This window comes from Typopeltis vanoorti, chromosome 4 (genome assembly GCF_054136105.1).
Source record: "Typopeltis vanoorti isolate ZY-2024b chromosome 4, IOZ_Tvanoo_1.0, whole genome shotgun sequence".
Classification (NCBI taxonomy): Eukaryota; Metazoa; Arthropoda; class Arachnida; order Uropygi; family Thelyphonidae; genus Typopeltis; species Typopeltis vanoorti.
The window spans coordinates 75,345,341-75,373,208 of record NC_143552.1 but is presented as its reverse complement, the minus strand read 5'-3'; the positions used below and the strand labels follow the sequence as shown (position 1 = coordinate 75,373,208).

Sequence of the window (27,868 nt, the reverse complement as noted above, 5' to 3'; positions counted from 1 at the left end):
TATAATACAACACATTTCATAGAGCACACGAAAGACACTGGAATCGAATGCACTGATCTATTTGCTAGCCAAGATATTCTTAGTCTGTTCACCAATATTCCAAGAACAGAAACCATACATTGCAACAGGACTTATTGCAACTAGACATCATAGATCTCTTTAAGCATTGTATTAATAGCACTTTTTTTTTTTTTTTTTTTCAAATTCAAAGAGGAATATTTTGAACAGAAGGAATGTTAAGGAGTGCTTAAGTTAGTTCATGGAATGGTTTGAAAAAGAAAACCATACAGAACCAGGAAACATGATCTAATGTTTGGCTTGGATGTGTCAATAAGATATTCATCATTTGGCCCAGTTTTACTACCCAATTAGAAGAATTTATCATGTACCTGAATAATATTCATCCTCATATTAAATTCACTTTTGAATTGAAAGTTAATAGATCTTTATCATTTTTAGACACACTTGTAGAAGTATCTGAGCAGAACTCACTTAATTTCTCAGTTTACAGGATGTGAACAAACTTCGAATGTTACTCATATGCTACTTCCTAGTACTAACTAGCACAGAAAACGAGCATTAGTCATACTCTTCATGATAGAGCTTGAATACCTCAGTACCATTCTTGCAAAAGAATGGTTACAACTGAACATTGGGGAACAAAATGTTGCATCATCCTCCAGGACAGTCAGCTGAACATGATTTCATAGGATTTCCCTATATGGACAGACAAGCAGGTCTTCAAGAACATGTAGAATGGGAACAAAAATACAAATCAGGACTACTAGTATATAGAACTAAAACTAAACAGCAAGTACTACAGCAACAAGCTGAAATGCCCAAGTAGATCACAAATCTTCTCAAGAACATGCAAGGAGTCAGTCAAAATGATAAAATACTTTCAACAAGAAACAAGGAATGATTTTATGTCGAGTTCTAGTCTTCTCTCATTAAGCACAATGTATGTGGATGCCAGTAGTTTGCAGAAGACTATGAACCAGTAAATACTTTCATAGCACGTGCACTTTCCATATTATTCCTGTCTTCGTATACTTTATGGTGAACAGTAGCTGTATGTAAGCTGGTTTCTATTTTATTTTTTAGTTTATTCACTTACTTCATCCTGTTGATTTGAAACACACGAATTTCACAGAACTAGTTGAGTAATATTAAACTATAATTAAATTCCAGCTGCTTTATATGGGTGAGAATACCAGCAACACAGTTGTATGCCCTCATTCCACAGAAGCTTGTGTAATGAAATCATTTCTACATTTTTTTGTTTATTATGGTAATCTTTAGACTTAGCATAGCCCAATAGATAAAAAATGTAAATATGTTAGATCTGAAGAGCAGTTAAATAATTAAATGTTCTTCAGATGGCAGGCAGTTTTGAGTGATATGAAACAAATGGAAAATTGGATGAAGAATGCCTGTGATCCCACATTAGATTCTAAAGGAGTGAGGATTCATGTCATTATAGAGGACTGCTGACAAATAAAAAATAAAATAGCTTGCTATTAGTATAGTTAAAAATTTGATCATTTTCAGGTTTGCTTGTGGATTTGTAATGTTAAATACTTTCAGATTTTATGAAGACAACATCGATTCAGGTATTTTAAGCATGTTAACTCTTTATATCAAAATTTCTTTTTAACATAATATGTGTATGTACTTTTTTATAAATTAATTTCCTTTCTTTCTTTCTTTTTTTTTTTTTTAAGTTGAAGTGTGGTGCTTGTGGAGAAGTTGGACACATGAGGACAAACAAAGCTTGTCCTCTTTATCAGTCGTCATCGCTCCCATGTGTTCAAGTAGCAATGACAGAGGAACAAGAAGAGGAAGAAGAAAGAGCTGGTTTAAATGAAGATGATCTAGTAAAAGTTGATGAAACCAAAGTAGTGCTGTCAAAGCAGTTAATTAAACATGCTGATGAAGTTCGCCGAAAATCATTAGTATTGAAATTTCCTAAAGAAGCAGTTACTTCTAAGAAAAGGAAAAGGACTCCAACAACAGTGTATGACTGTGATTATTTGAAAAAACCAAATAAGTCTGCTAATCGACGTTGTATTGACCCTGTTGTTTCACTCTCAATAATTTTGGAAGAAATTCTTAACGAAATGCGGGATCTTCCTGATGTAAGCAAAGTTGTTGTTTTTAATTTTAATTATTATTATATTTCAATCTGGAAATGTGCTGGTTATTGGATTACTACATTTCACTAGATGAATATTTTTTTTTTCGAAATCCACCAATCTCATTAGTTTAGGTGGTTTATGGTTTTCATTGCCTCTGTTTAGACCTAAGTTTTCTACTTTTCTTGTACATTTGGAATTTGATCATCAGTTGAGATTTCATCAGCTCTCTCTTTCATTATGCATATTAGTATTTTAGGAAGGTGACAATGCAGATGATATAGTAACTAAAATAATTTAATTACTATTTTGTATGTTTTTTCAAAGTTAAATTCACATCATTAGGGAACAATATGTGTAAAGATACATGCAGGTTCTACATTAGTGAGTTGAGACCAAAGTGAAGAAAGAAAGGCCTAAAGTCCTAAATTATGCTGCTTAGTGTGACTCTTGGCTATTGGAGATCTCGGAGTGAATGTTTCCTAGATGTGGAGACAGTTTTATGCAACCAGATTTACTGAGGTTAGGATGTTTTCAAGGAAGTAATTTCATACTTGCTTCTGTGAAGCAAGGTGGCCTTTTCTATCAGCTATTCTGTGGTAGGTACCCAAGACACAATTCTCACAGGCATTGCTGGAACCTGATAGTCTTTTGTTCAGGAATTTGATGCCCTGCCTGACTGTCTATAGTGGGAGAGATTATACCTGGTGAATCTAGGAATTATATCAAGTCTTTAGGAGAGCAGATAAAGGATACCATTTTTTGTGGTCTGAAGGCGATTTCAAAATTGTATTTTATCAGGATTTTTGTCAAGTTTTCAGATGTGCTACAGATTTATGTGATGGTGATGGATTTACTTTTGTCTTTATTTTGGACAGGGAGGATATGTGGATGAATATTTTTTTATCTGTTGTGGGTATTAGCTATTGTCTAAGAAGGTATTTTGTATGTGGTTAAGTTCACTAGTGAGAACATCATCTTAGAGAAAATCAGTTTCTCTCTCTCTCTCTCTCAGTCAAAGTTTTTATAATTATTATTATTAAGAGAGACCTCCATGGAGTCAGGGACTCATCGAGGCAGGCCACATACTACATGCACCAGCTATCATACTTATTCTTGAATTCATTCACACTGCTTGCACTCACAACATCCAGTGGCAGTCCATTCCAATCATTCATCACCCTATGAGAGAAAAATTTAGTCCTCACCCTGTTCTTAGTGGCATTCATTTCAGCTTCCAAGGATGTCCTCTTCTCCTTTTCCCACCCTCAATAAATTGAAAAATTCCATCAACTGAAATCCTGTATGACCCTTTTAGAAGTTTGTAAGTCTCAATCATATCACTCCTCTTTCTCCTGTTTGCTTGTATCTGCAGTCTACAAATTCACAATCTATCTTCATAATCAGTATTCCATAATCCAGATATCATTTTTAACATGCTCCTGTGCACTCTCTCTCCAATATATATATATATATATATATATATATATATATATATCAGAATTACAGCAGAAGCCAGGAGACCAAACCTGTGCGCAATAGTTCAAATGAGGTCTTATTAAAAGCGAGTAAGCATGAATTCCATCTTAAATATCCATCTCGCCTTGCAGTATGTCAAGCACCTCTGTCACCAGCGCTGTGCAGGCCAAATGCTCTTCAATATATTCGAATTCCTCCTCTTTTATTCTTATTGTTAGGAGACGTCCAGGGAGTCTCTTAATTTTGTTTAAGTGTAGTATGTGGACTCATCGAGTCCACATACTACACGCAACAGCATACTTATTCTTAAATTCAGTCACACTGCTTGCATTCACAACATCCAGTGGCAATCCATTCTAATCATGCACCACCCTATGAGAGAGAAACCTATCCCTCACCCCATTCTTAGCAGAATTCATTCTCAGCTTCTAAGGATGCCCTCTTGCCCTATCCCCACCTTTCTTAAAGTGAAAAATTTCATCAAAATTGTGTATGACCCTTTCAGAAGTTTGTAAGTCTCAATCATATCATCCCTCTTTCTCCTGTTTGTTAGTGTCTGCAGTCTACAAATTCTCAATCTGTCTTCATAATCAGTATTTCACAATCCTGATATCATTTTTATTGCACATTCTCTCTCACTGTATCAGAATCACAACATAAACCAGACCTGAGCACAATAGTCCAAGTGAGGTCTTATCAAGACCTTGTAAAGAGGCAAAATGACATCCTTATCTTTACATGTGAACATTCTTTCAGCATTGCAATTATCTTTTGAGTTGTTGCAATCTTTGCTAAATGGCCCTGAACTTCAACTTCCTATCTACTAACACTCCACGATCCCTAGCCTCATCAGTTTCTTTAAGTATAATCCCACCAATAATGATGTACTTTTTGTAAAGGGAGATGGATGTTTAAATGGTGATGGATGTATCTTTCTGCATGTGTTTGGGGAGAAGGAGTTCTGTAGACTGCAAATGCCAAGGATCAACCAGGTTGATATATAATCAGATCCCTCTGAAATGTAATTCCCTGTTCCCAGGATGGGTGCAAACTTTCATTGATTTCCTGATATTCTACCCTCAAAGGGTGTTGTTCTGGTTACTATGACAACACTGTATTATTAAGTTTGCATTATTATTATTCTCCTCCTATCAACATTTTCTTCCAAATTAGTCTATACTTCCCAACACTTCAATATTGTTGTATCTAACATTTCATTCTTCTAAGGCACTTCTGGCAATCAATACACTTGAGCTTTCTCTGGATGTTTTTCCTGCCATCTTGGCATCAAACACCTGTTGTGCTAGCCTTTCTTCTCCAATTCTGTTTAAGTGCCTTAGATTAGTCCTGCTCACATATTCTTAAATGCAAACACTGTCAAGTTCCTTCTCTAATGTCTTCACTTTTATTTTTAATTTTTGATGAAAAAATGGTCATGATGTATGGTGGGTGGGTAATATTTATTATGTAGATAAATCTATGAGATAAACAAATACACCTAAATAATATTTATTATTTAGGTGTATTTATTTATGAGATTCCATGCTCATGCAAATTGTCTTACTTTGGACAGACAGGTAGGTCTGTTCAGAAATGCATCTCGGAACATCGAGACCACATTCATCTTTTTAAACCACAGAAATCTGGCCTCTCTCAACATGGAAATGAAAATCCAAGCCATAGGATCCATTAGGAAAAGTCTAAACTTTTACATAGATCTTTATATAAACATGAACGTTTTTATAAAGAAAGTTCTGAAGCCCTACTACACAGACCAAATTTAAACCACAACGACGTTCTTACTATTCCTAAAGTATGGGAAATTGTCATATAAAATTGTGTAAAATAATTATTATTAGTTTTTTACTTCTGTAACACATTATGCACGTTTATTGAGATTCTGTTGTAATCATGCACCCTAACTGTGTGTTATTCCTATTATTGTTTAAACTACTGTACTGATGACGTCCTAAGATACTTTAGGATGAAATATTTACAAGTAAATAATTTTCATTGTGATTAATACATATGTTTCTTTTAATTAATTAATATTTAATTGTTGTTAAAGGCACTGTTGTGGACAAATGTATACAAAATGCTCCAACATTTTATCTTCCAGGATATCACAGTAACACTAGTAGTGGAAAGCCAAATGAAAATGTTGAAAATCAAGAGATTTTTCAATTGAATTTATAGAGCGAATCTACAAAATTCTAATCCAAACATCCTTAAAATGGTGTTAAAATTGCCAGCATAAAAAATAGTATTATAGGTGAAGATCCAAGCTGGTTCTCTGGCAAAGACAGTTTGAAAAGGAACATTAAGATGTTTATACCAATTTTGCTGATATTAGTACAACTCAAGTCATAGTGAACTATTTCGTAGTGAAATTGAAGTGCATTTCATATGACCATCTAGACAGCAGCTGTCTGAAAGCTAACATTTTCACATATGTATTAGTTGGGCATATCGCAGCACACCAGCATCTCAAATTTTGCCAGAAAGCTAAATGTTCTCAATATTGAATTACTACTTTCCCCCTCAGAACTTTTATTGAAAAGAAAGTGTGCTAGTAGAACCTGCTAAGCAAAGAGGTCACTTTTAACAAACTGTACTCAGCAAAATTATAAAGACAAAAATTGTGTGAAAAAATCAATCAGAAATAAGCTCAGAAGTTCCTGAATGGCAGCAACCATTGATGGACCACCAGTAGCTAAAACTAAGTGAAAATCATAACTGAAGAAATAGAAGGTTCGCTGCCAACTACAAGTATACTCGTAGTTGGTAGATGAGCCACACAAGCCAGCTATGAGTATACTTGTATGACGCTTACTGCTGGCAACGAGATTACTGTACTGACCTTGAAGAAGTGAAATTGCTTGGCTTGTGGAGCTAGCAGCAAAACTGTGTATACTCGTAGAAGGTATATGCTCCACACAAGCCAACTACGAGTATACTCGTATGTCGCTTACCGCCGGCAACGAGATTACCCATACTGACCTTGAAGAAGTGAAATTGCTTGCCGCACGGGAACAAACTATGACAAAGTAGCGTGGCAGCGAACATGTTAAATGCAAACAGAAAAAAATGTTCTAGAAGAAGGAATATACTACAAGTATACTCATATGTCGCTTACCGCTGGCAACGCGATTACCCGTACTGCCCTCGAAGAAGTGAAATTGCTTGCCGTATGGGAGCAAACTATGATGAAGTAGCGTGGCAGCGAACGTGTTAAATGCAAACAGAAGAAAATGTTCTAGAAGAAGGAATAATCAGAGACAGAAGTTATCTGAAAATTTCAATTTTCCAAGAGAATCTAGCATCTAGCCAAGATCTTCAAAACAGATTGAGAAGACTGAGAGACAAGGTTTAGAAATGCATATGCTATATCCAGTAAGACAGTTATATAATGATTTAAATAAGGGATTTAAATCATACTTGTGCAGTGCCTATATCATAGCAGTCAGCAATTGGAGCTGTATTGAAAATACTGCATTAGATAAATAGGAACTGACTCCAGAACTGAAAAAGCAGGATATGTATAATTAAACATGTGCCCTGACCATACACAACTAGTAGACATATAGAGAACTCACAAGCCTTATCTCCAGACTTACATAAATCAGAATACTGAATCCCAGCTTGATTGACTTTATATCCTCTTCTCTCATAAATGGAAGAATACTTCATATCATACATCTCAGCTTATCAGATCATAAGCCAGTCCAGCTTAAATTTCACTACATTGCAAAACTAGAGATCATGGCCCATGGAGACTGCTGCTAGGTTTTCCATTGATCTTTTCAGGAAAACTCTAGTACCTCTTTTCGACTTCTTGTTGTAAGGTAACACCTTGAGAAGAGATCAGAAGCTGTGTACTATATTGATAGAACTGGTGAGACCTGGCATAGGTGTGATTGTGAATGTAGCTGAAGTTAGAGGACATCATGCAATGGCAACCAGAAAGCACATCAGATTACATAGTTGTTGAAGAATACACTAACAAGAAGGGATAGAGAAGTTATTTTCCCTTATATAAGGCTTTAATAAGGTCACATCTGGACTCCTGCATTCTGTGGGGATGAAGAGAGAAAAATCTAGCCCTAAACCCATTCTTGACAGCATTCATTCTCAACTTCAGTGGATTCCCTTATGTCCTTTCCTCATCCTCCATAAAGTGAAAAATTCCATTAACTGAAATCCTTTGACCCTTTCAGAAATTCTTAATCATATCACCTCTTTTTCTCCTGTTTGCTAGTGTCTGCAATCTACAAATTCTCAGTCTGTCTTCATAATCAGTATTCCACAATCTTGATATCATTTTTAACACACTCCTTTGCACTCTCTCCACTGTATCAGAATCACAACAGAAACCCAGAGACCAGGCATGTGCACAGTAGTCCAAATGAGGTCATATCAAGGCCTTGTAAAGGGGCAAAATAACATCCTTATCTTTACATGTCAAACTTTGTTTCAGCATTGCAATTATCTTTTGAATTGTATTTGCAATCTTTGATGCATGGCCCCTGAACTTCAGCTTCCTATCTACTAATACTCCAAAATCCCTAGCCTGGTCAGTTTCTTCTATCATAATCCCAGCAATATAATATGACATTGGATATCTAATCATGCCCAAGTGTATGACTTTACATTTACTGACATTGAACTAACATCCATTTTCCCATGCCCACAATTCCGGCCTATTAAAATCATTCTGCAAGTACTGCATATCAGCTGTATCCCTGTTTACCCTACCTATCTTTGCATCATCAGCAAACAGCTGTATGTTATCAAATCTTTCCCAATGTCACTAATATACAGATTAAATAACAGTGGATTGATGACTGATCCTTGTGGTACACCACTGGTTACCTTAAATTTTGCAGACTCACATTCCTCATACCACTTTTTGATATCTGTCAGCCATCCTCTTATCCATGGCAAATATTTTATAATCCAGTCCTATATTCTATGATTTATGGAACAGTATTTCATGCTGTTTTCTGTTAAAAGCCTCAGCAAACCTCAAAGTATTATGGTGTATCCATTCCTCTTGTCTAACTCAGCAGTAACACTATTATAGAATGTAAGCAAGTTGTTCAGACATCACCTTCCTTTAGTAAACCCATACTATTCATTGCAAAGTACAGATTTTCTGTAAACCCATTTCTGAATGCAAGCACTAACCAACTTTTCCAAAATCTTCATCACCACTCATGAGATAATGATTGGTCGATAATTGGACACATCAGTCTTTGCACCACCACCACTCCTGTGCAGTGGGATTATCATGCATTCTTTCCACTCCAGTGGAATCTTTCCTGTTCTGAGACTCAAATTATATATGCCTGGTTAAAGGAATAGCCAATTCAGCTGAACACTCTTTTAGCATCTGTGCTGATATCCCTTCACCTCTATTGCTGAATTCTTATTCAGTTTGTGCAACAGCTCTAAAATGTCTTCTTCATCCAGTGAAGGGGTAGCAGTTTATTTATTTATTCTTATGGCAAAAGGAATACAGAATAGCTACAGGTCAATGTCCAGTCTGGAAAGCCAATCCAAGGCCTCACTGTCACCTTGTGGATGTCATGTAGACCACCACCGAGAAATTGGTGCCTTGGGCAGTCATTCACAATATGAGTAATCGCCTGAGCCATGGGAGAACTATCACAATAAGGGTGGTCTAACAGCCCCCATTTATGTAGTAGGCAGACACATCTCCCCTGGTTAGTTCTGATCCTATTGATTGATGACCAGTATCCTCTCCACATGTCAGGTTTTGATGGCAGGGCAGCTGAAGAGAGTTCATCCATGGACCAGAAAGGCTTTCTAGATTTTAGGCGAAGACTAGGTGGATTTATGAGAGTCTGGTGTAGGGGCAGGAGTGGGTTGCTCATTGCTTTATTAAATTCTTTAATCGAGGCTTGTCTTCTCCATATGTTTGATGGAGCAATGTTAGCAATAGGTACACCATAATACTTTGAAGTTTGCTAAGGGTTTTGACAGAATACAGCATGAAAGACTGTTCCATAAATTGTAGAATATGGGATTGGATTATAAAATATTGGTGTGGATAAGAAGATGACTGACTGACAGATATTAAAAAGTTCTCTATGGAGGATGTATGAGTCTGCAAGATTTATGGTAACCAGTAGTGTACCACAGGGATCAGTCCTTGATCCAAAGTTATTTACTCTATACATTAACATATCAGTTACATTTTCTAGGAGGGTAATCTAGAAAATGTAACTGATATGCAGTACTTGTAGGCTGGAATTGTGGACATGTGAAAATGGCTGTCAGTTCAATGTTAGTAAATGCAAAATCATGTGTGACTAGGTATCCAATGTCATATTATATTGGTGGGATTATGGTAGAAAAAAACTGACCAGGTTATGTCCTGTCTACTACAACTCCAGGCATCTTGGAGTTGTGTAGGCAAGAAGTTGAAATTCAATACCATATAGCAAAGATTGCAAATACATCTTGGAAGATAATTGCAATGCTGAAATGAACCTTAATATGTAAAGATAAGGAGGTCATTTTGTCTCTTTACAAGGCCTTGATAAGACCTCCCTAATACTATTGTGCACGGTTTTGGTCTTCTAGTTTCTGTGGTGATTCTGATACAGTGAGAGACAATGTGCAAAGGAGAGTGTTAAAAATGATATCAGTAGTTACTGATTATGAAGACAGATTGATACTTGTACACACTAGCAAACAGTAGAAAGACAGGTGATGTGATTGATTTTTATGGAGGCTGGGGAAGGTTGAGAGTGCATCTTTGGAAGGAGAGAATGAATGCGATGGAGAAGGAGGTGAGAGCTACCTTTTTCTCTCATAGAGTGGTGTGCAATTGGAATCTGTTGCCATTAGATATTGTGTGTGTGAGTGAATTCAAGAACAGATATAATAATAACTCCCTGGAGTCTCTCTGAATAAAAGAAAATTAAAGAAAATAACTGCTGTGATTTCTATACCTGCATTATATTAAAGTAAAAGTGATGTGCAAGTAGGTGAAAGGCAAGTCTAAAATTTGTAGTCATCTTACAGTGCAAGTATAACACAAAATAACATTTTGAAAAGAAATTTTACTTATTGTCTTATATGTCCAGTTGCCATGTATGCCAGCATATAGGGTAATTTTGATGTTTTTGAACTTTTCTTTTGGTATTTTGTCACATCTTTTTCCAGAACTAAACTTCAACAAAGGTGCACGTTATATTCTCATGGTTTCTCAACCATGAGAAACCATTGTTTTAAAGTGAAAATCTGATCCTTACAACTTCTAGGCCTAATCCTAGTTTTGATCTTCAAGTTTCTCTTCTGCAATTTTTGTTAGCTTTGTCTTAGTTACGTATTTGCATAAATCTCACCTGGAACACTCAGGTAGTGAAAATTCTCTAATTCCCACATTCAGTTTTATTTCCCTTTTTTATAGATAGGCACTAATCGAGCTGCACTTCAATCACCTGGTCACTACCAGGTGACCGGTGTAGATCAGGATTCTATTCAGCTCTTATGAATTATGCAGTATAGCCACTGTAAAATGTTTAATCTTCCATATTTGAGCATATCTGGTTGGGTATCATCAACTTATACTTTTTCTCATTCAGGTTTTTAATGGCCTTTTCTCTCTCAAATACTGATATGTACTTATGGTACTTCTCCTGAGTGTTTTCTGCCATCATGCTGTCATTGCTTCTTTAATTTAGTAATAATCTTTCAAAGTAATTACTCCATACATCTAGAATATTTTTGTCTTCAGCTTTCAAGTCATATTTTTTATTTTCTGATACCTTTTAACAATACTTTTTCCTCCATTTCTATGCTTTTTCAATAGCCTCCATAATATTTTGTCTCCTTCTTGCTGTTTATTTTCTACGTTTTACCAAAGAGTAGGGAACAATGTGTTTGTTTTAAGGTATATTAGAAAACAATAATGAAGCAGAATGCTATATTTAGCTGGTATATTCAAATTACTTAAAGGTGTAAATATAATAGTAAATTTAGAAGACGTAATCTTTTTTGAGGCTTGCCTCCTTCAACTACAATCATACAACCCACAAGAGCTCTGGCAGAAAATTGGACATTCAGTAGATTGTCAACATTTTCCCATTGTAAATATGAGTAAGAAAGTTATAAATTATTTATAGAAAATTATACATTAAAAACTTGTCTATATCGTTGTCCTAACACGTCAGTTCACACTTCACACACACAAAGCAGATGAAACTCAGAAAAAAAAAAGTCATAATAAATGACAACGTTCGTTTTACATAACTTGTTTATCTAGTTCATCATCATCAAATTCCTGCCATGTACCCTCAAGAGGTGTACAGGATATGATAGAACTACATGAAAAGTTTACATCATTACTAACTTCCTATCTACAATTTTCTTCCAAATCAGTATGTTACTTGTCAAGACTCCAACATTATTAGAGCTTATATTTCTATCGTCTAAGGTACTTTGTACCATACCATATCAATCCACCTATATCTTGGTCTTCTTCTGGGTCATTTTCCTGCTAACCTGGCAGAGAACACTTGTTTTGCTAATCTTTCCTCACCCATTCTGTTTAAGTGACCATACCAACCTGAGATTAGCTCTGCTAATGCATTCCTGGATGCTGACAATGTCAAGTTCTTTCCTAATATCCTCATTTTTAATATGATATTGCCATTCATGCCATCTGTTCATGCCTCTAATATTTCTCGGGACACTCATATCTGCGGTCTCTAGTCTTTAGTCAAGTGTTTTACTTCTGACCCAGCTCTCAGATCCACAAGTTAAAACTGGTTTGAACACTGTCTTGTATACAGCTAATTTAGTGTTCCGACTAATTTCTCTCTTCTTCCATATGAATTTATTCAATTGACTTCCTACCATACCAACTTTGTTGATTCTGTTGTCTATTTCCATATTTAATTTACCATCTTCACTAAAAATTGTGCCTAAGTAGCTGAAATGTTTTACTTGTTCCAGTAAAACAGTTCAAGTTTACTTGAACAGGTTTTTCATTCAATTTAGTCAGGGAATCTTACAGACTTGTAGTGGATTTATTGAGAAGTATAACATTAAAGCAAAGAGCTGACTTTAACATCTCCAATTTTGATATCATGTTTAATACAACTTTCCTTCATAATGTGATCGATATAGATAATGAATAACAGAGGGGATAATGTACATCCTTGTCTCACACCAGATTTAACATTAAACCATCTTCCTGTACTTCCTTCAATTCTAACTGCTGACATACTACTCAAATAAAGACAAAGTATTGCTTGATATAATGCCCCATTGATACCATATAACTGTAGCGTATTGAATAGCTTTCCTCTTGGCACCTTGTCATATGCCTTTTCCAGATTGACAAAACTTAAATACAGATCTTTGTTATATTCCCATGATTTTTCGACTATTTGTCATAAAGTAAAGATCTGAGTCTTAAAGCCAGCCTGTATTTGGCCTAAATCCAGCTTGTTCTTCACCAGGCTTTTCTTCCACAATTCTTCTCAACCGTTTCTCAAGTATACTTGCATAAATCTTACCAGGAACACTCAGTAGGGAAATATTTCTGTAATTCTCACATTCAGTTTTATTTCCCTTTTTATATTTGGGTACTATGAGAGCTCTAAATCATTGGGAATTCGTCCCTATGTCCAGACTTTCTGAACTATGCAGTGCAGCCACTGTAAGACCTTTATACCACCATATGTCAGCATTTCTTGTAGAATATCATCTACTCCTACTGCCTTTCCACATTTCAAGCCTTTGATGGCGTTTTCTACTTCAAGTATGGATATGTATTCCTGACTGTATGCCTGTTGAGTGTTTTTTACCAATGTGCTATCACTGCTTGTTTCATTTAGCAATTTTTCGAAGTAATTACTCCATACTTCAAGGATATCTTTTTCTCCCTTTTTCATGTCACCTTTATCATCTCTAACTCCTTTTACAGCACTCTTTCCTCCATTTCTAAGGTTCTTCAACAACCTCCAGAATATTTTGCCACCTTCTTCATATTTATTTTCTATGTTCTTGCCAAAGTCCCTCTATGACTTTTGTATAGCTAGTTTTACACAGTGTTTAGCTTTCTTACATTTGTCTCTGTATCCTCAAAGAGCACATGCTGTCTTATTTGCCAGGAACTTTTGATGTGCTTTCTTCTTTTCCTTCATTGCCTCTTTAACTTCCTGTGTCCACCATGGAGTTCTGATTTTTCTATCATTGCAGACAACCTCACCACATGCCTCTCTGGCTGAATCAATCAGGGTTTTCTTCAAGGCTTACCACTGAATCTACAAGGTTTGGTTCTTGTTCTCAAACTCTTTCATTTTTTTTTTTTTTTTCAATAATCTTTGTGTATTTTAGTCTACAGTTCACATCTGAGAGCTGCTCAACTTTTATTCGCTTTAAAACTTTCTTACATGTTATTCTTTTCAAAATGAAATTCAATTTTATCCTGCTCAAGACTAAATAGTGATCACTTCTAATTTCAAATCCTCTGTACACTCTGGTGTCCTGCACCTGGGAGAAAACATCACTATCAACAATAACATAGTCAGTGAGACTTTTCTTATTCCTTGCCTCTTCTCTCCATGTGAATTTGTGCACATTTTTATGTTGAAATATAGTATTAGTAATAAGCAGTCTATATCCTGAGCAGAAATCCAATAGGTATTTGCCATTATTATTAGCTTTGCTCTTTTCTCTAAATTTTCCCAAAATATTTTTGTATGTATAACAATCATTTCCTACTCGGCTGTTTAGATCTCCAAGGTCCAACTTTTCCTTTTTCATTGTGTCAGTTGCTTTCTCTAAAGCCTCAAAATTCCTCCACTTCTATTAGTAGAACCTTCTGTGGGACAATAGGCACAAATAAGTCTCATTGTCCAGTTCCCCATTCTGATATTTGCCCACATCACTCTACTTGTGACTGCCTGCCATTCAAGAAGATTAGCCTCGTATTTAGTGTTGAATACTATGGCCACTCCTTCTTTTCCTTGATTGTCATGGCCTGAATATAACATTTTGTATTTATTGCTCAGAAAGATCTCACTAGTTTTGTCTTTTTTGTTTCAGTCACCCCTATTATGTCAATCCGGTATTTATCTAATTCCTCAGCTAGCTCCATTTCTTTGCCATTCAGGCTTCTTTTGTTGATAGTACCAATCTTTAACTCTGGTGATGTTGAGTTGGGATGTGTTTTCTGATTTGTTCCAGTAGCTGACTTTTCGTTGTTCACCTTGGTTCCCTGGGGAAAACAACGGGGGGCCTTGTTTTCCCCAGGCGATGTCCCAGACGGCATGAAATTTTGTCATGTTGTTCCATCATTTTTATTTTGGTTTAACATAAGAATACAATTTGGTTGGCTAAATCCCAAATTGCCAGCCCATCCTCGTTCATTCAGTATCCAGGTAGATACCCAACAGGGTGCACTATGAGAAAGTGAAGATTGAACGTTAGGTCAGAAGCCCAGGTCGGTTCTCCACATTCCTTTAAAGGCTATGTGGAGGTCTCCTCTCAGTTATACAGTTTGACTCTTAAGCACCCTTGTTTATCTAGTTTGACACATTAATTCACTTTCTTACATTTATTTCTGTACTCTCTCAGAGCACACTTTCTTTTTTTTCTTGACTTGACTTTTTTCTCCACTTCTTAAGTCCACCATCCCTGCAGATAAACCTCATCATATTCCTCTAGCTGAATCAGTGTTTTCTTCAGGGTCTTCCATTGAATCTCCAAATTTTGGTTCTTGTTTACATACGTATTCATTTTTACTTAATAATATTTGTGTATATGAGACTATTGTTCATCTCCAAAAGCTGCTAAACTTTCATTCTTTTTAAAACTTTCTTACTTTTCTTTTCAAATACAATATTTAATTTTATCCTGCTCAAATCTAAATGTTCTTTTCTATTTAGATTCTTGGTATACTCTTGTGTACTGAACCCAGAAAATATCATTATCAACAATAACCTACTTAATGAGAATTTCTACTTTTGTCTACTTTCTAATTTGTTATCTTCTATCGGAATTTGTGGGCATTTTTATGTTGAAACATGGTTTTAGTAATGACTGGTCCATGTCCTGAACAGAAATACAACAGTTACTTACCATTATTATTAGCTTTGGTCTTTTCCCAAATTTGCCCAAAACATTTTTATAATCTTGCGAACACTTCCTACTGTGCTGTTTAAATCTCCAGCAAGGACCAAATTTGTGTCTGTTGCCCTCTAATGTCTGAAAAAAGTCCTCCATTTTTGTTAGCAGTCTTCTGTGTGACATAATCACAAATAAGTTATTGTCCAATTTCCTATTCAAATATTTGCCCACATCACTTGACTTGATAATGCTTGTCATTCAAAAGGTTATCTTCATATTTAGTGTTGAGTACTGTAGCTATTCCTTCTTTTCTGTAATTATCGCTTGAATATAACATCTTGTATTATTTGTATATGTTACTTAGATGCATCTCGCCTGTATTTGTCTTATTTTTGTAACACTTATTAAGTTTATTGGGTATTTATCCAATTCTTCTGCCAGTTCCATTTCTTTTCTGTTGATAGTACCATTCTTGAATTCTGCTGCTGTTGAATTGGAGTTTGTTCCATTAGCCAACTTTTCTCTTTTTGGTATAGTTCTCTGAAAAAAAAAACAGTGGAGAGCTTTGTTTAACTTGGCGATGCCCCAGCTAGCATGAAATTTCATCATGTTTTATCATAATTTTATTTTAAGCCAATAAGAATACAATTTGGTAAGCTAAATCTCAAATTGCCAGGCAATCCTCATTTGTTCACCATTAGCAGGTAGATACCTACTAATGGTGAACACCATGAAAAGGGGAAGCCCTAGTTGGCACTTTGCATTGCTTTAAAGATTACGTGGAGGTTTTCTCCCAGTTGCTTTTACCATTGAGTAATCCTTCGTATTTGCATCTGTCTTAAATTTAAAAACCCTATTTGCCTAAATTAAGATTATGAAAATTATAGTAAATCCTGAATTGTTCCTGCCTTTCATTAATGCAAATGCACATTTGTTTTATCCTCTTCCTCTCTTAGGCGTAATGCATGCAGTCAGCTATCAAAGCAGATTTTGTTATAACAATACTGAAAATCCTGATCAAAATCCCATGAGTCGATTATTCTAAAGGAAATTTGCTATAGCAAACTCCATTACCCCAAATTCTCATTAACTCTAAGTTCACTATGGTAAGAGTCTAATGTATAAGCAATGTAGACTGATAAAAGCTTCATTTGTCAGTTAATAATGCTAAACTTATTTGGTTGGAAAGATCTGAGCTCAAGTGCCATCAAGGATACAAAGAACTTATATGAGGGCATGTTGAAATTTAGAGTAATTCAAGTGGACATACAGAATACTGTAGAAGACTCTCATTGAGTCACTTTCAAATATTCTGTATTACTGATGCCATTATTCTAAAGGAAATTTATTATAGTGAACTATCTTTTTTCAATTGGTATTGTTAATGTTCTTTAGTTGGAAAGATCTGGGTTCAAATGGCATCAAGGATACGAAGAATCGATATTAAGGCATGCTGAATTTTAGTGTGACTGAAGTAGACATACAAAATATTAGTACAGATAATATAGAATATTGTAGTAGATTGAGTTTATTTCAAATATTTTGTATTACTGATACCATTAGCTTGCTTAATTGCAAAATCCATTCAATGAAATGTCACTTTTTTTTTTATTTCACCCTCCTGAAGAAGTGTATTATGATGTACATGAATATAGTAGAAATTAAATCTTAAACTGTTTAACAAAGTCCCTATGTGAGATTTATTCCAGACATGAATTTCAGTCAAAGGTGAGTAGTTAGCCATTCTCATACAGAGTAAACAGACTTTTTCCTCCCAGAAACCTCAGTTTTTCATTTTGCAAGACAGATATACTGACCTGGGAATGTATGAAATTGATAGTCATAGCATGCTATGTAGATATGATTAACCTTCAATGTCAGAGCATTAATTAGTGCTAAGTGCTATTCCTTTGAAGCTTGTGACAGATTATTGCACTCGATTCATAAGAAAAAGGTATATCATTATTAGACTTTAGATTGATACTTATAGTCTTTCACAAATAAATTACATTGGAAAATAAGTATTAGTTTATTTAAGAATCAAGCATAGTTAGTAATGATGCCATTGTTGATGTTATGAAGTTATCAAACCAAATTGTTCAAAGTGATAATACTGTTATTGTGAAAGGATGCAAAACAATTATTTCCCTCTTATTAATAGGTTGGTGAGTAGGTAGGTATTGAATAAAGAAATTAGTGCAAGATTGGAGGTCACAACACTGTGATAGAGAGAATGCTAATATGTAAACATAAGTGGTATTCATGTAGTAGATATAAATTCTCTGCTTTCACCTTTTGAATATTCATAACTAAGAGGAAAATTTTGTCATTACTCTGTCACCTTTAACGACTCTTATTTTAGACCCAACCATTCTGGCTACCTGTGAGTGCTAAAGCAGTTCCAGATTATTACACTATAGTTACAAGGCCTATGGATCTACAGACAATGAGAAGCAAACTTCAACAGCACAAGTATGAAAACCGAGAGGAATTCTTGCAAGATATTAATCAAATTGTGGAGAATAGTATCTTGTATAATGGTAAGTAATATGTTGTACAAAATGTTTACCATACACTTTCATTAAAAAATAAGTGATTATTGAGACTTATAATTAAATTTAAAAAAAAAAAAAAAAAAAAAAAAAAAAAACACTAAATCTATTTTGTTTAGTCTGCAGCTACTTGCCAGCTGGTGAAATCTACTCACCAAGTTCCAAAGCCAAATCATATTTGTTGAGCCCTATATGTGTTTGGTAAAATATTAATAGTGTAAATGTGGCCAAAATTGAACATATATGGAAAGACACTGCTTGAAAATAGCCTGAAGAAGAAACAGCCATGGTGCCCACCTTAATCCCACAGATGTTCAATGAAGTTGAGATCAGGGCTCTGTGGACATGAACATCACCAAGCCAGCCTAGTCTGGTGACGTTCATGTCCACAACTCGCAGTTACAACAGCAGCCTTATGACATTGTGCATTGTCTTGCTGTAAGGGACAATAATCAGTTTTGTAGAAATACTGCAAAGTAGGAAGCATTGCACTGTCCAGAATGTTCAGATACCCTCAGAGTTTAGTGTTTGTGGCACCACAAACAGAGGTCCGAGGCCCAACCAGGAAAAACAGGACCATACCATCACACTACCACCTTTGAATTTCATGCACCCTAGTGAGAGATGTTCACCAGGCATCTGCCACATCCATCCATCTGCTCAGTTGAGGGTGTAGTGTGATTCATTACTCCATAACATAGCTTTCCAAGTTTCCACATACCACTACACACACACACACACACACTCTTTGCATCACTGAAGACGATGCTGCATGTTGATTTCAGTAATGTTGGGGCTTGCATATTTCAATCCTACCATGAAAACCCATGTTGTGAGCCTTAGTTCTGAATATTTTTGTGCAGATTCATGTTCCATTTGATGCCTGGAACTCTGCATTCAAGGATAATACATAAAATCCAACAAATGATGGATTTTATGTATTATTCTTTGTAGCATAATGGTCATGTCTAGTGAGTGTGGGTCGTCCACTGCAAGTAGTACTTGTAGTTGACTCCCTACACTTTCATCTCTGTATGGTATCGCTAACTATTGACCTGGGATGGCTCAATTTGTCAACAATTTGCCAAACGGATAGGCCTGCATCATGGCATCCTGTCACAATGCCTCTTTCAAACTCCATCAGTTCTCTTCTCAAATCCATTTTACCTAGACACAGTTGCACTTGGGAGCATCATATTCCTCCAGTTTATACTGGCTCCAAACACCTAACTTGTTATGTTGCATGAAGTTGAGATCAGGGTTCTGTGGAGGCCAGCCTAGTCTGGCAACATTCATGTCCACAAATCACAGTTACAACAGCAGCCTTATGACATGGTGCAGATGCTGTGTCTTGTCCAATGATTTCTATTGACTTCTTTCCAACCATTGTTATATTGATTATATGTGCTGTTAGCATTTAATGTTGTTGTTGACATGAGCAATTCTGAAACCAGAAACCAATTTTCTTCAATGTATGGAGGATTTTTTGATGCATCGAGCAAGAAAATACTGAAGAAAAGTGTGTAGTAATATTGTTTTGAAGTTTTTAAAAGATATTTACCTCTTAACAAAGGCATATGTTGACAGCAATATCACTTAAGCATAGTGAGGAATCTGGATGTGACTGACACAGTCTGCATGATGTCACACAGTATTTGTTGCATTAGCAACAGGGAACACTAAAAAATAACAGCTGAGAAGTTGAGAAGGAAAGATAGCATAACAATGAGAGGGGTAAATTTAAAGTTATGGAACAATTTGGCTCTGAAGTTTCTGATCACTTGATGAAATAAAGGAACAGTTGATAATCCCTTCTGTCATTTGATAATTGGAAAGAAAAAAAACGAAAATGTGTTCTTTCATTATACAATGCAAGAACTCATATTTCTTCCTTTGGAATGGAAGTAGTATTTTATTATTATTATTATTATGTGACACCTCCAAGGAGTACAAAGACTCATTGAGGGAGAGTGTGCCAACAGCATCAAATGATTGATTCCCTTCCAACTACTGAAACTTGCTTAACTTTTTCTGGCATTTGTTTGAATATTCTCTCAACTACTGAAAGGTAGGATTATTTTGTTTTTTTCGGTTAAATTCTCCTTATGTTGAAAGTGATTTGGATGACTACTAATAAACTTAACTCTGGATGCAGAACAGAAACTGATATAATTTATCTACTCTATTTAGTTCACTGAGAGAACTGAGTTAAGTAGGTTTACATGATGCTGTGTCTTGGCCAATATGTTGTCATTATTGAGTGTGTTAAATTTAGTTGAGCTCAATGTATGTTCATCTTAATTTGTTTGCAATCTGATTTGAGAGATAGTGTGTGTGTGTGTGTGTGTGAGTGACTTAATATTTTTGATTCATAATATAATTCTCTTTATATATTACTAGATGAGTTATGTATATAATTCCTGTAAATGATCTTTAATTTATTAAATCATTTTTGGATATACTTGGAGTAATTATTGATTTCAGCTGCAATAGATCATGATTGAGGTTTCTTTGAATTAATACTTAAGTCTGAGATCAGTAATAGTGTTTCCGTAGGAGTCGAACCTAGGTAGCATTTTGGCAAATTGATCATTTGGGATTTAGCCAACCAAATTGTATTCTTATTGGCTTAAACCACAATATTAAATGATGGTATAACATGACAGAATTTCATGCTGGCTGGGGCATCACCAGGTTAAACAAGGTCCCCATTGTTTTTACCCGGGAACTAGGGTAAACAGCGAAAAGTCAGCTATTGGAACAAACCCTAAAACACACCCCAACTCAATATCACTAGAGTTCAAGATCGGTACTGTCAACATAGGAAGCCTGAATAGTAAAGAAATGGAGCTAGCTGAGCAATTAGATAAGTACCAGATCGATATAATAGGGGTGACTGAAACAAAAAAGGCAAAAACTGGCGAGATCTTTCTGAGCAATAAATACAAAATGTTATATTCAGGCAATGACAATCAAGGAAAAGAAGGAGTAGCTATAGTATTCAACACTAAATACGAGGCTAATCTTCTTGAATGGCAGGCAGTCTCAAGTAGAGTCATGTGGGCAAATATCAGAATGGGGAACTAGACAATAAGACTTCTGTGTGCCTATGGTCCCACAGAAGGTTCTACTAAGGTAGAAGTGGAGGAATTTTTTGAGGCTTTAGAGAAAGCAACTGACACAATGAAAAATGAAAAGTTGGTCCTTGTTGGGGATCTAAATAGCAGAGTAGGAAATGATTGTGAGACATACAAAAATATTTTGGGAAAATTTGGAGAAAAGAGCAAAGCTAATAATGGCAGATACTTGTTGGATTTCTACTCATGACATGGACTGATTATTACTAACACCATGTTCCAACATAAAAATGTGCACAAATTCACATGTAGAGAAGATGCAAGGAATAAGAAAAGTCTCATTGACTGTGTTATTGTTCATTGTGATGTTTTCTCTCTGGTGCAGACACTAGAGTGTACAAGGGATTTGAAATTAAAAGTGATCACTATTTAGTCTTGAGCAGGATAAAATTGAATTTCATACAGAAAAGAAGAACATCTAAGAAAGTTTTAAAGCAAATGAAAGTTGAGCAGCTCTCAGATGTGAACTGCAGACTAAAACACACCATGATTGAAGAAAAATGGAAGAGTTTGAAAACAGGAATCAAACCTTGGAGATTCAGTGTCAAGCTCTGAAGAAAACATTGATTGATTCAGCCAGTAAGAAAAATCAGAATTCCATGGTGGACACAGGAAGTTAAACAGGCAGTAAAGGAAAAGAAGAAAGCATATCAAAAGTTCCTGATAAATTAGTCAGCTTGCGCTCTTAGAGAATACAGACACAAATGTAAGAAAGCTAAACACTGTATAAAACTAGCTAAACAAAAGTCATAGGAGGACATTGGTAAGAACATAGAAAATAATTATCAAGAAGGTGGCAAGCCATTCTGGAGGTTGTTGAAGAAGCTTATAAATGGAGGAAAGAGTGCTGTAAAAGGAATTAGAGATATAAAGGTGATATGAAAACTGGAGAAAAAGACATCCTTGAAGTATGAAGTAATTACTTTGAAAATTTGCTAAATGAAACTAGCAGCGATGACAGCACAGTGATAAAAAAAAAAAATAAAAAATAAAAAAAAACACTGACTAGGCATATAATCAGCAATACATATCCATACTTGAAGTAGAAAAAGCCATCAAAAGTCTGAAATGTGGAAAGGCAGCTGGACTAGATGATATTCGACCAGAAATGCTCAAGTATGGAGGTATGAAAGCCTTACAGTGGTTGCACTGCATAGTTCAGAGTACCGCTAGACAGAGGCATGAATTCCTGATGATTGTTGTAGAACTCTCATAGTACCCATATATAAAAAGGGAAATAAAACTGAATGTGGGAATTACAGAGGTATTTCTCTACTGAGTGATCCTGGTAAGATATATGCAAGTATACTTGAGAAACGGTTGAGAAGGATTGTAGAAGAGAAGCTTGGTGAAGAACAAGCTGGATTCAGGCCAAATAGAGGCTGTCAAGATCAGATTTTCACTTTACGACAAATAGTTGAGAAATCATGGGAATATAACAAAGATCTGTATTTAAGTTTTGTAGATCTGGAAAAAGCATATGACAAGGTGCCAAGAGAGATGCTACTCAAAACGCTACAGTTGTATGGTGTCAGTGGGCCATTATATCAAGCAATACTTAGTCTTTATTTGAGTTGTAAGTCGGCAGTTACAATTGAAGGAAGTACAGGAAGATGGTTCAATGTTAAATCTGGTGTGAGACAAGGATGTACATTATCCCCTCTGTTATTCATTATCTATATGGATCACATTATGAAGGAAAGTGGTATTAAATCTAATATCAAAATTGGAGATGTTAATGTCAACTCTTTGCTTTATGCAGATGATGTTATACTTCTAAATAAATCTGCTACAAGTCTGCAAGATTCTCTAAGTTGAGTAACTGTTGTAATAGATATGGTATGAAGGTTCTGCAATAACAAGACAAAGACAATAAAAATAGGCAGAAGCATCGAAAATATTAATTGATTTGTGAGTGGAGAACCTATAGAATAAGAGAGAAATTAGTCAAAACATTAAATTATCTGTTATGCAGACAGTGTTCAAACCAGTTTTAACTTATGGATCTGAAAACTCTTGACCAAAGACTAGAGACCACAGATGAGTCCTGAGAAAGATTAGAGATGTGAACAGATGACATCAATGGCAATGTCATATTAAAAACGAGGATATTAGGAAAGAACTTGACATTGTTAGCATCCAGGGATGTGTTAGTGGAGCTAATCTCAGGTGGTATGGTCACATAAACAGAATGGGAGAGGAAAGATTAGCAAAACAAGTGTTCTCTGCCAGGTTGGCAGGAAAAAGACCCAGAGGAAGACCAAGATATAGGTGGATTGATATGGTAAAAAATGCCTTAGAAGTATAGGATCAGACAATGTTGGAGCATTGACAGGTAATAGATTGATTTGGAGTAAAATTGTAGATAGGAAGTTAGTAATGATGTAAATTTTTCATATAGTACTATCATATCCTGTACACCCCTTGAGGGTAAATATCAAGAATTTGATGATGATGATGGAAAGAAATCATATATTTGTTATCCATAATAAGCATATAAGAAACAGCAGTTGGAAGTTTCAACTTATCAAGAAGTGTTGCATATCTGTTGGCTTTTATCCATCCAGCACGCTACAACCAAAGATTTATGTATCACAAGAAACAAATTTAATTAAATTTGTAAAGAAATTATTATATTCTTTTACCAAGAAACAGTTACAGATCATTATATCTGTAATTAGGTCTGTAAGTTCTTTATATGGTTGACAGCACACAGATATGTAATCAACTCTTATATATAAATGGCCTACTCTCATAGACTTCAAATCCTATCTATAGCTTTGTTAATGACAGCACATTCCATTCCTTCTTTTCATTTCACAAATGTTGTAGCTCTCAATTGTTAGAATACACAAGATCCACCATGATCAGCATCATGGCAGATCAAGAATGTAAACTCCAATATTAACTCCAATTGCTTAGCTATAATTATTAGAGAAAGGATCTATGTAGACTTCAATGCCATTAAAACTCAGTCCTGTCTGAACTCTCACAAGAAACAGCTAACATCCTTCTAACTTTCAATAACACCCAGGTATGCAAACACAATCAAATTTCTCTTCCTAGACTGACTACACCTCCATCCTTTGCTGGCACAAACACATTTTAACCTTAGCTTCTACAGTTCCCAAAAAACTCAGTGTACTTTTCAGCACAAGACACCACTTCATCTTTTACAGTTGCTCACTTTATACAAATCCTAAATCTGTCCACCATGAAAAATTTTCTCACATATTTGGGTTGGTGCACAAAAATTCTAAGATTGCCAGATTCTATCCGGAAGGTGACAATCTGGTTAATTAACGATCCCTCGTTCATGAATCCACTTCAATTCCTCTTCTGCAGACATTCAATTTCCTCTATGCCTGTTCTACAGATACCTTCATGGACAGTGCTCTGTTGAATTTGCCACTATTATTCCTTTACTTTTCTACAAAATCATAAAAACAATTACTGCTGCTAACCAACACTCTTTTACAGTCTAGCTTGAAACTCAACAAACCAGCTTCTCTGCCCCTTCTTTCATTCTATCTATTTCTGTTCTTTGGAACAGCTTCTTTCCCACTGTGCCTTCCCCAAAGAATACAACCATTATTTGATCAAAAAATATGTAAACAGATTCTGCCTTTCTTTTTATCCATACAGCACTGATGTGATATAGGTCTTTGTGACCTTTTGTGTTTAGGGTCAGATATTAAAAAAAAAAAAATAGTAGCTAGTGATAAGCTGCAATGTTCTCTGTTTGGACCACTGCTGTTCACTTTATTCATAAATGATGTAGAAAATTACTTAAATATAAAGAGCCAATAGGCTTCATTTCGGCGATATAAACATTATTCAAATTTATATAAACAGATACCTTCATGGACAGTGCTCTGTTGAATTTGCCACTATTATTCCTTTACTTTTCTACAAAATCATAAAAACAATTACTGCTGCTAAAGATAAAAACATTATTCGGTTTTAAAACAATGTGGGATTTAATATCCCCTTAATTTGAATGATGTAGAACATGATTTGAAAGGAAATATTCAGTTTTGTTGATGATGCAGAATTGAACAGTTTGTTATTAAGAGACTTCCAAAGAGTCAGGGACTCTCTGGAGGTCTCTTATATGCAACAGCTGTCATCATACCTGTTCCTGAATTCATCCATACATCACCTTATGAGAGAAATATCAATCTTTCAATTCCCTATCTTGAAGGCATTCATTTTCAACTTCTAAGGATGCCATGTTGTCCTTTTCCCACCCTCCATAAAATGAAAATTTCTATCTACTGATATTCTGTATGACCCTTTCAGAAACTTGTAAGTCTCAATCATATTACCCCTCTTTCTCCTCTTTGTTACTGTCTGAAGTCCACAGATTCTCAATCTATCTTCATAATCAGTATTCCACAAATCTGATATCATTTTTAATGCTTTCCTTTACACACACACACACTCTTTCTCTCTGCAATGTAGAATTATCACCGAAACCAGGAGACCAGACCTGTGCACAATAGTCCAAGTGAGGTATTATCAAGGCTTTGTAAAGAGGCAAAATGACCTCCTTATCTTTACATGTTAAAGTTCATTTCAGCATTGCAATTATGCATTGAGTTGTATTTGTAATTAAGAAAATTTATGAAAGAAATTTATGTTATTCAACGGGTGTTACAGAATCATATCCAGGTTTAGCTGGACATCTACTAGAGTGTCGATATGTGGACAGTAAAAAGAAAATGTAATTGAAATTTGATGCCAAAGAACAAGAGAAAAGACTCGTGACAGCTCAGATGTCGCATGGTCAAACAATGTCCGCATCCACAATCAAGCAATCAGGGTTGGATAGAAAAATCAGCTACTGAAAACATAGCCAAAAAAATCAAACTCAAGCTTGTAAAGGATGGAATATCAATTGGTACATGGAATGCCCATACACTATGGACAACGGAAAATTGCAGTTGCCTCAAGAAGAAATGAAGAAATTCAGATGCAGCATCTTGGGTATTTCAGAAATGAGATGGATACTGTCAGGAGAAACAAATAGTGGAAGAGTTCTCTTGTCAGGTAATGAAGTAAGCATAGGTTTCCTGCTAAGTAACAAGGCCTGTCAGGCAATGATAGGATTCAACCCAGTTAGTGAAAGAATAATGGTTGCAAGATTCAGTGCCCAACCATTTAATATCATGACATTCAAGTCTATGTGCCTTTTATTGAGAGATTTTAAACAGATCTACAACTAGAAATTGATGAGGTGCCAAAGCAAGATATACTCGTCACTGGAAGAGACTGGAATGCAAAGATTGGCAGAAATAACACAGGATGGGAAAAGGTTATGGGAAAATTTGGATATGGAGAAAGAAATGAATGTGGAGAGTTGCTTCTGGAATTTGCCACTGATAACAACCTGATGATTTGCAATACCAAATTCCAACAAAAAGATTGTCGTAAATGAACATGGCAACCTTTGATGGCAGGCACAGGAATATGATCGACCTGATATTAATAGACCAGAAATGGAGAAGGTCAGTTCAACAGTGCAGATCATCCCAAGCAATTGATATTGATTCAGACCACAGCTTAGTGATTGCAAATATAAGACTGAAACAGAAATACAAAGGAAAGTTCCAAAAAAGCTAAAAACATCTCAAGACTAAATGAAGATAGGCTAAGAACAGCATATCAGAACATAGTGGAAGCTAGGTTTAAGACCACAAGTGAGAAACAAAATATAAATACTAGAGCAGAATGACTGACTACAGTACTAAAAAAAAGGGGTAGAGGAAATAATTCCAGAAAGAGAAAAGATCAAGAAATGGATAACTCAGGAAACCCTGGAATTAGTACAAGAGAAGAGCAAACTGAAACTTAAAAGAGATAATTTAGAGGCAGCAGATGAGTTATACTGTCAAAAATGCAATGAAGTACAGAAAGCAGCAAGATCTGATAAAGCCAAATGGCTGCAGGATCGATGCAAAGACATTTAACTACTATGGAGAACACAAAACTAGAGAAGTCTATAAACTTATAAGAAATGTCAATAAGTGGCAAACAAGATCAGTAGCAGTCAAAGATGAAGATGGGAAAGTATTGATAGAAGACTGAAATCATACACAGATGGACAAGATATTGCAGTGAACTATATAAAAATTAACTAAATAATACTGCAACAGAAGTAATCAAAGAACTAAAAGCTATCTCTGCACCAGCAGAGATCTTTGAAAATGACATCTTGGAAGAGGAGGTGAGTATGGGCTGTAAAACATCTCAAGAACAACAAGAATCCTGGAAATAATAACATAATAGGCAAAATGCTAAAATATGGGGGAGAATTGGTTGTAAAAGAAATGCATAAGCTATGTAATGAAATATGGAGATCAGCCCCCCCCCCCCCCCTGAAGAGTGGAAAATGTTGGTCTTGGTTGTTCTTCATAAGAAAGGAGTGCTTTAGATTGCACCAATTACATAA

At 35.4% G+C, this 27,868-nt stretch overlaps 1 protein-coding gene across 1 annotated transcript in view; it reads left to right on the top strand.

The window, feature by feature from the left end:
- The window catches only part of LOC150107421 (transcription initiation factor TFIID subunit 1-like), a 688,572-nt gene that overhangs the window by 611,287 nt on the left and 49,417 nt on the right, over window positions 1-27,868 (top strand). Inside the window, exons 34-35 of the mRNA XM_090391849.1 lie at window positions 1,725-2,138; window positions 18,088-18,265. Coding sequence (XP_090247975.1) covers window positions 1,725-2,138; window positions 18,088-18,265 — 592 coding nt within the window. The remainder of the gene's footprint in view (window positions 1-1,724; window positions 2,139-18,087; window positions 18,266-27,868) is intronic.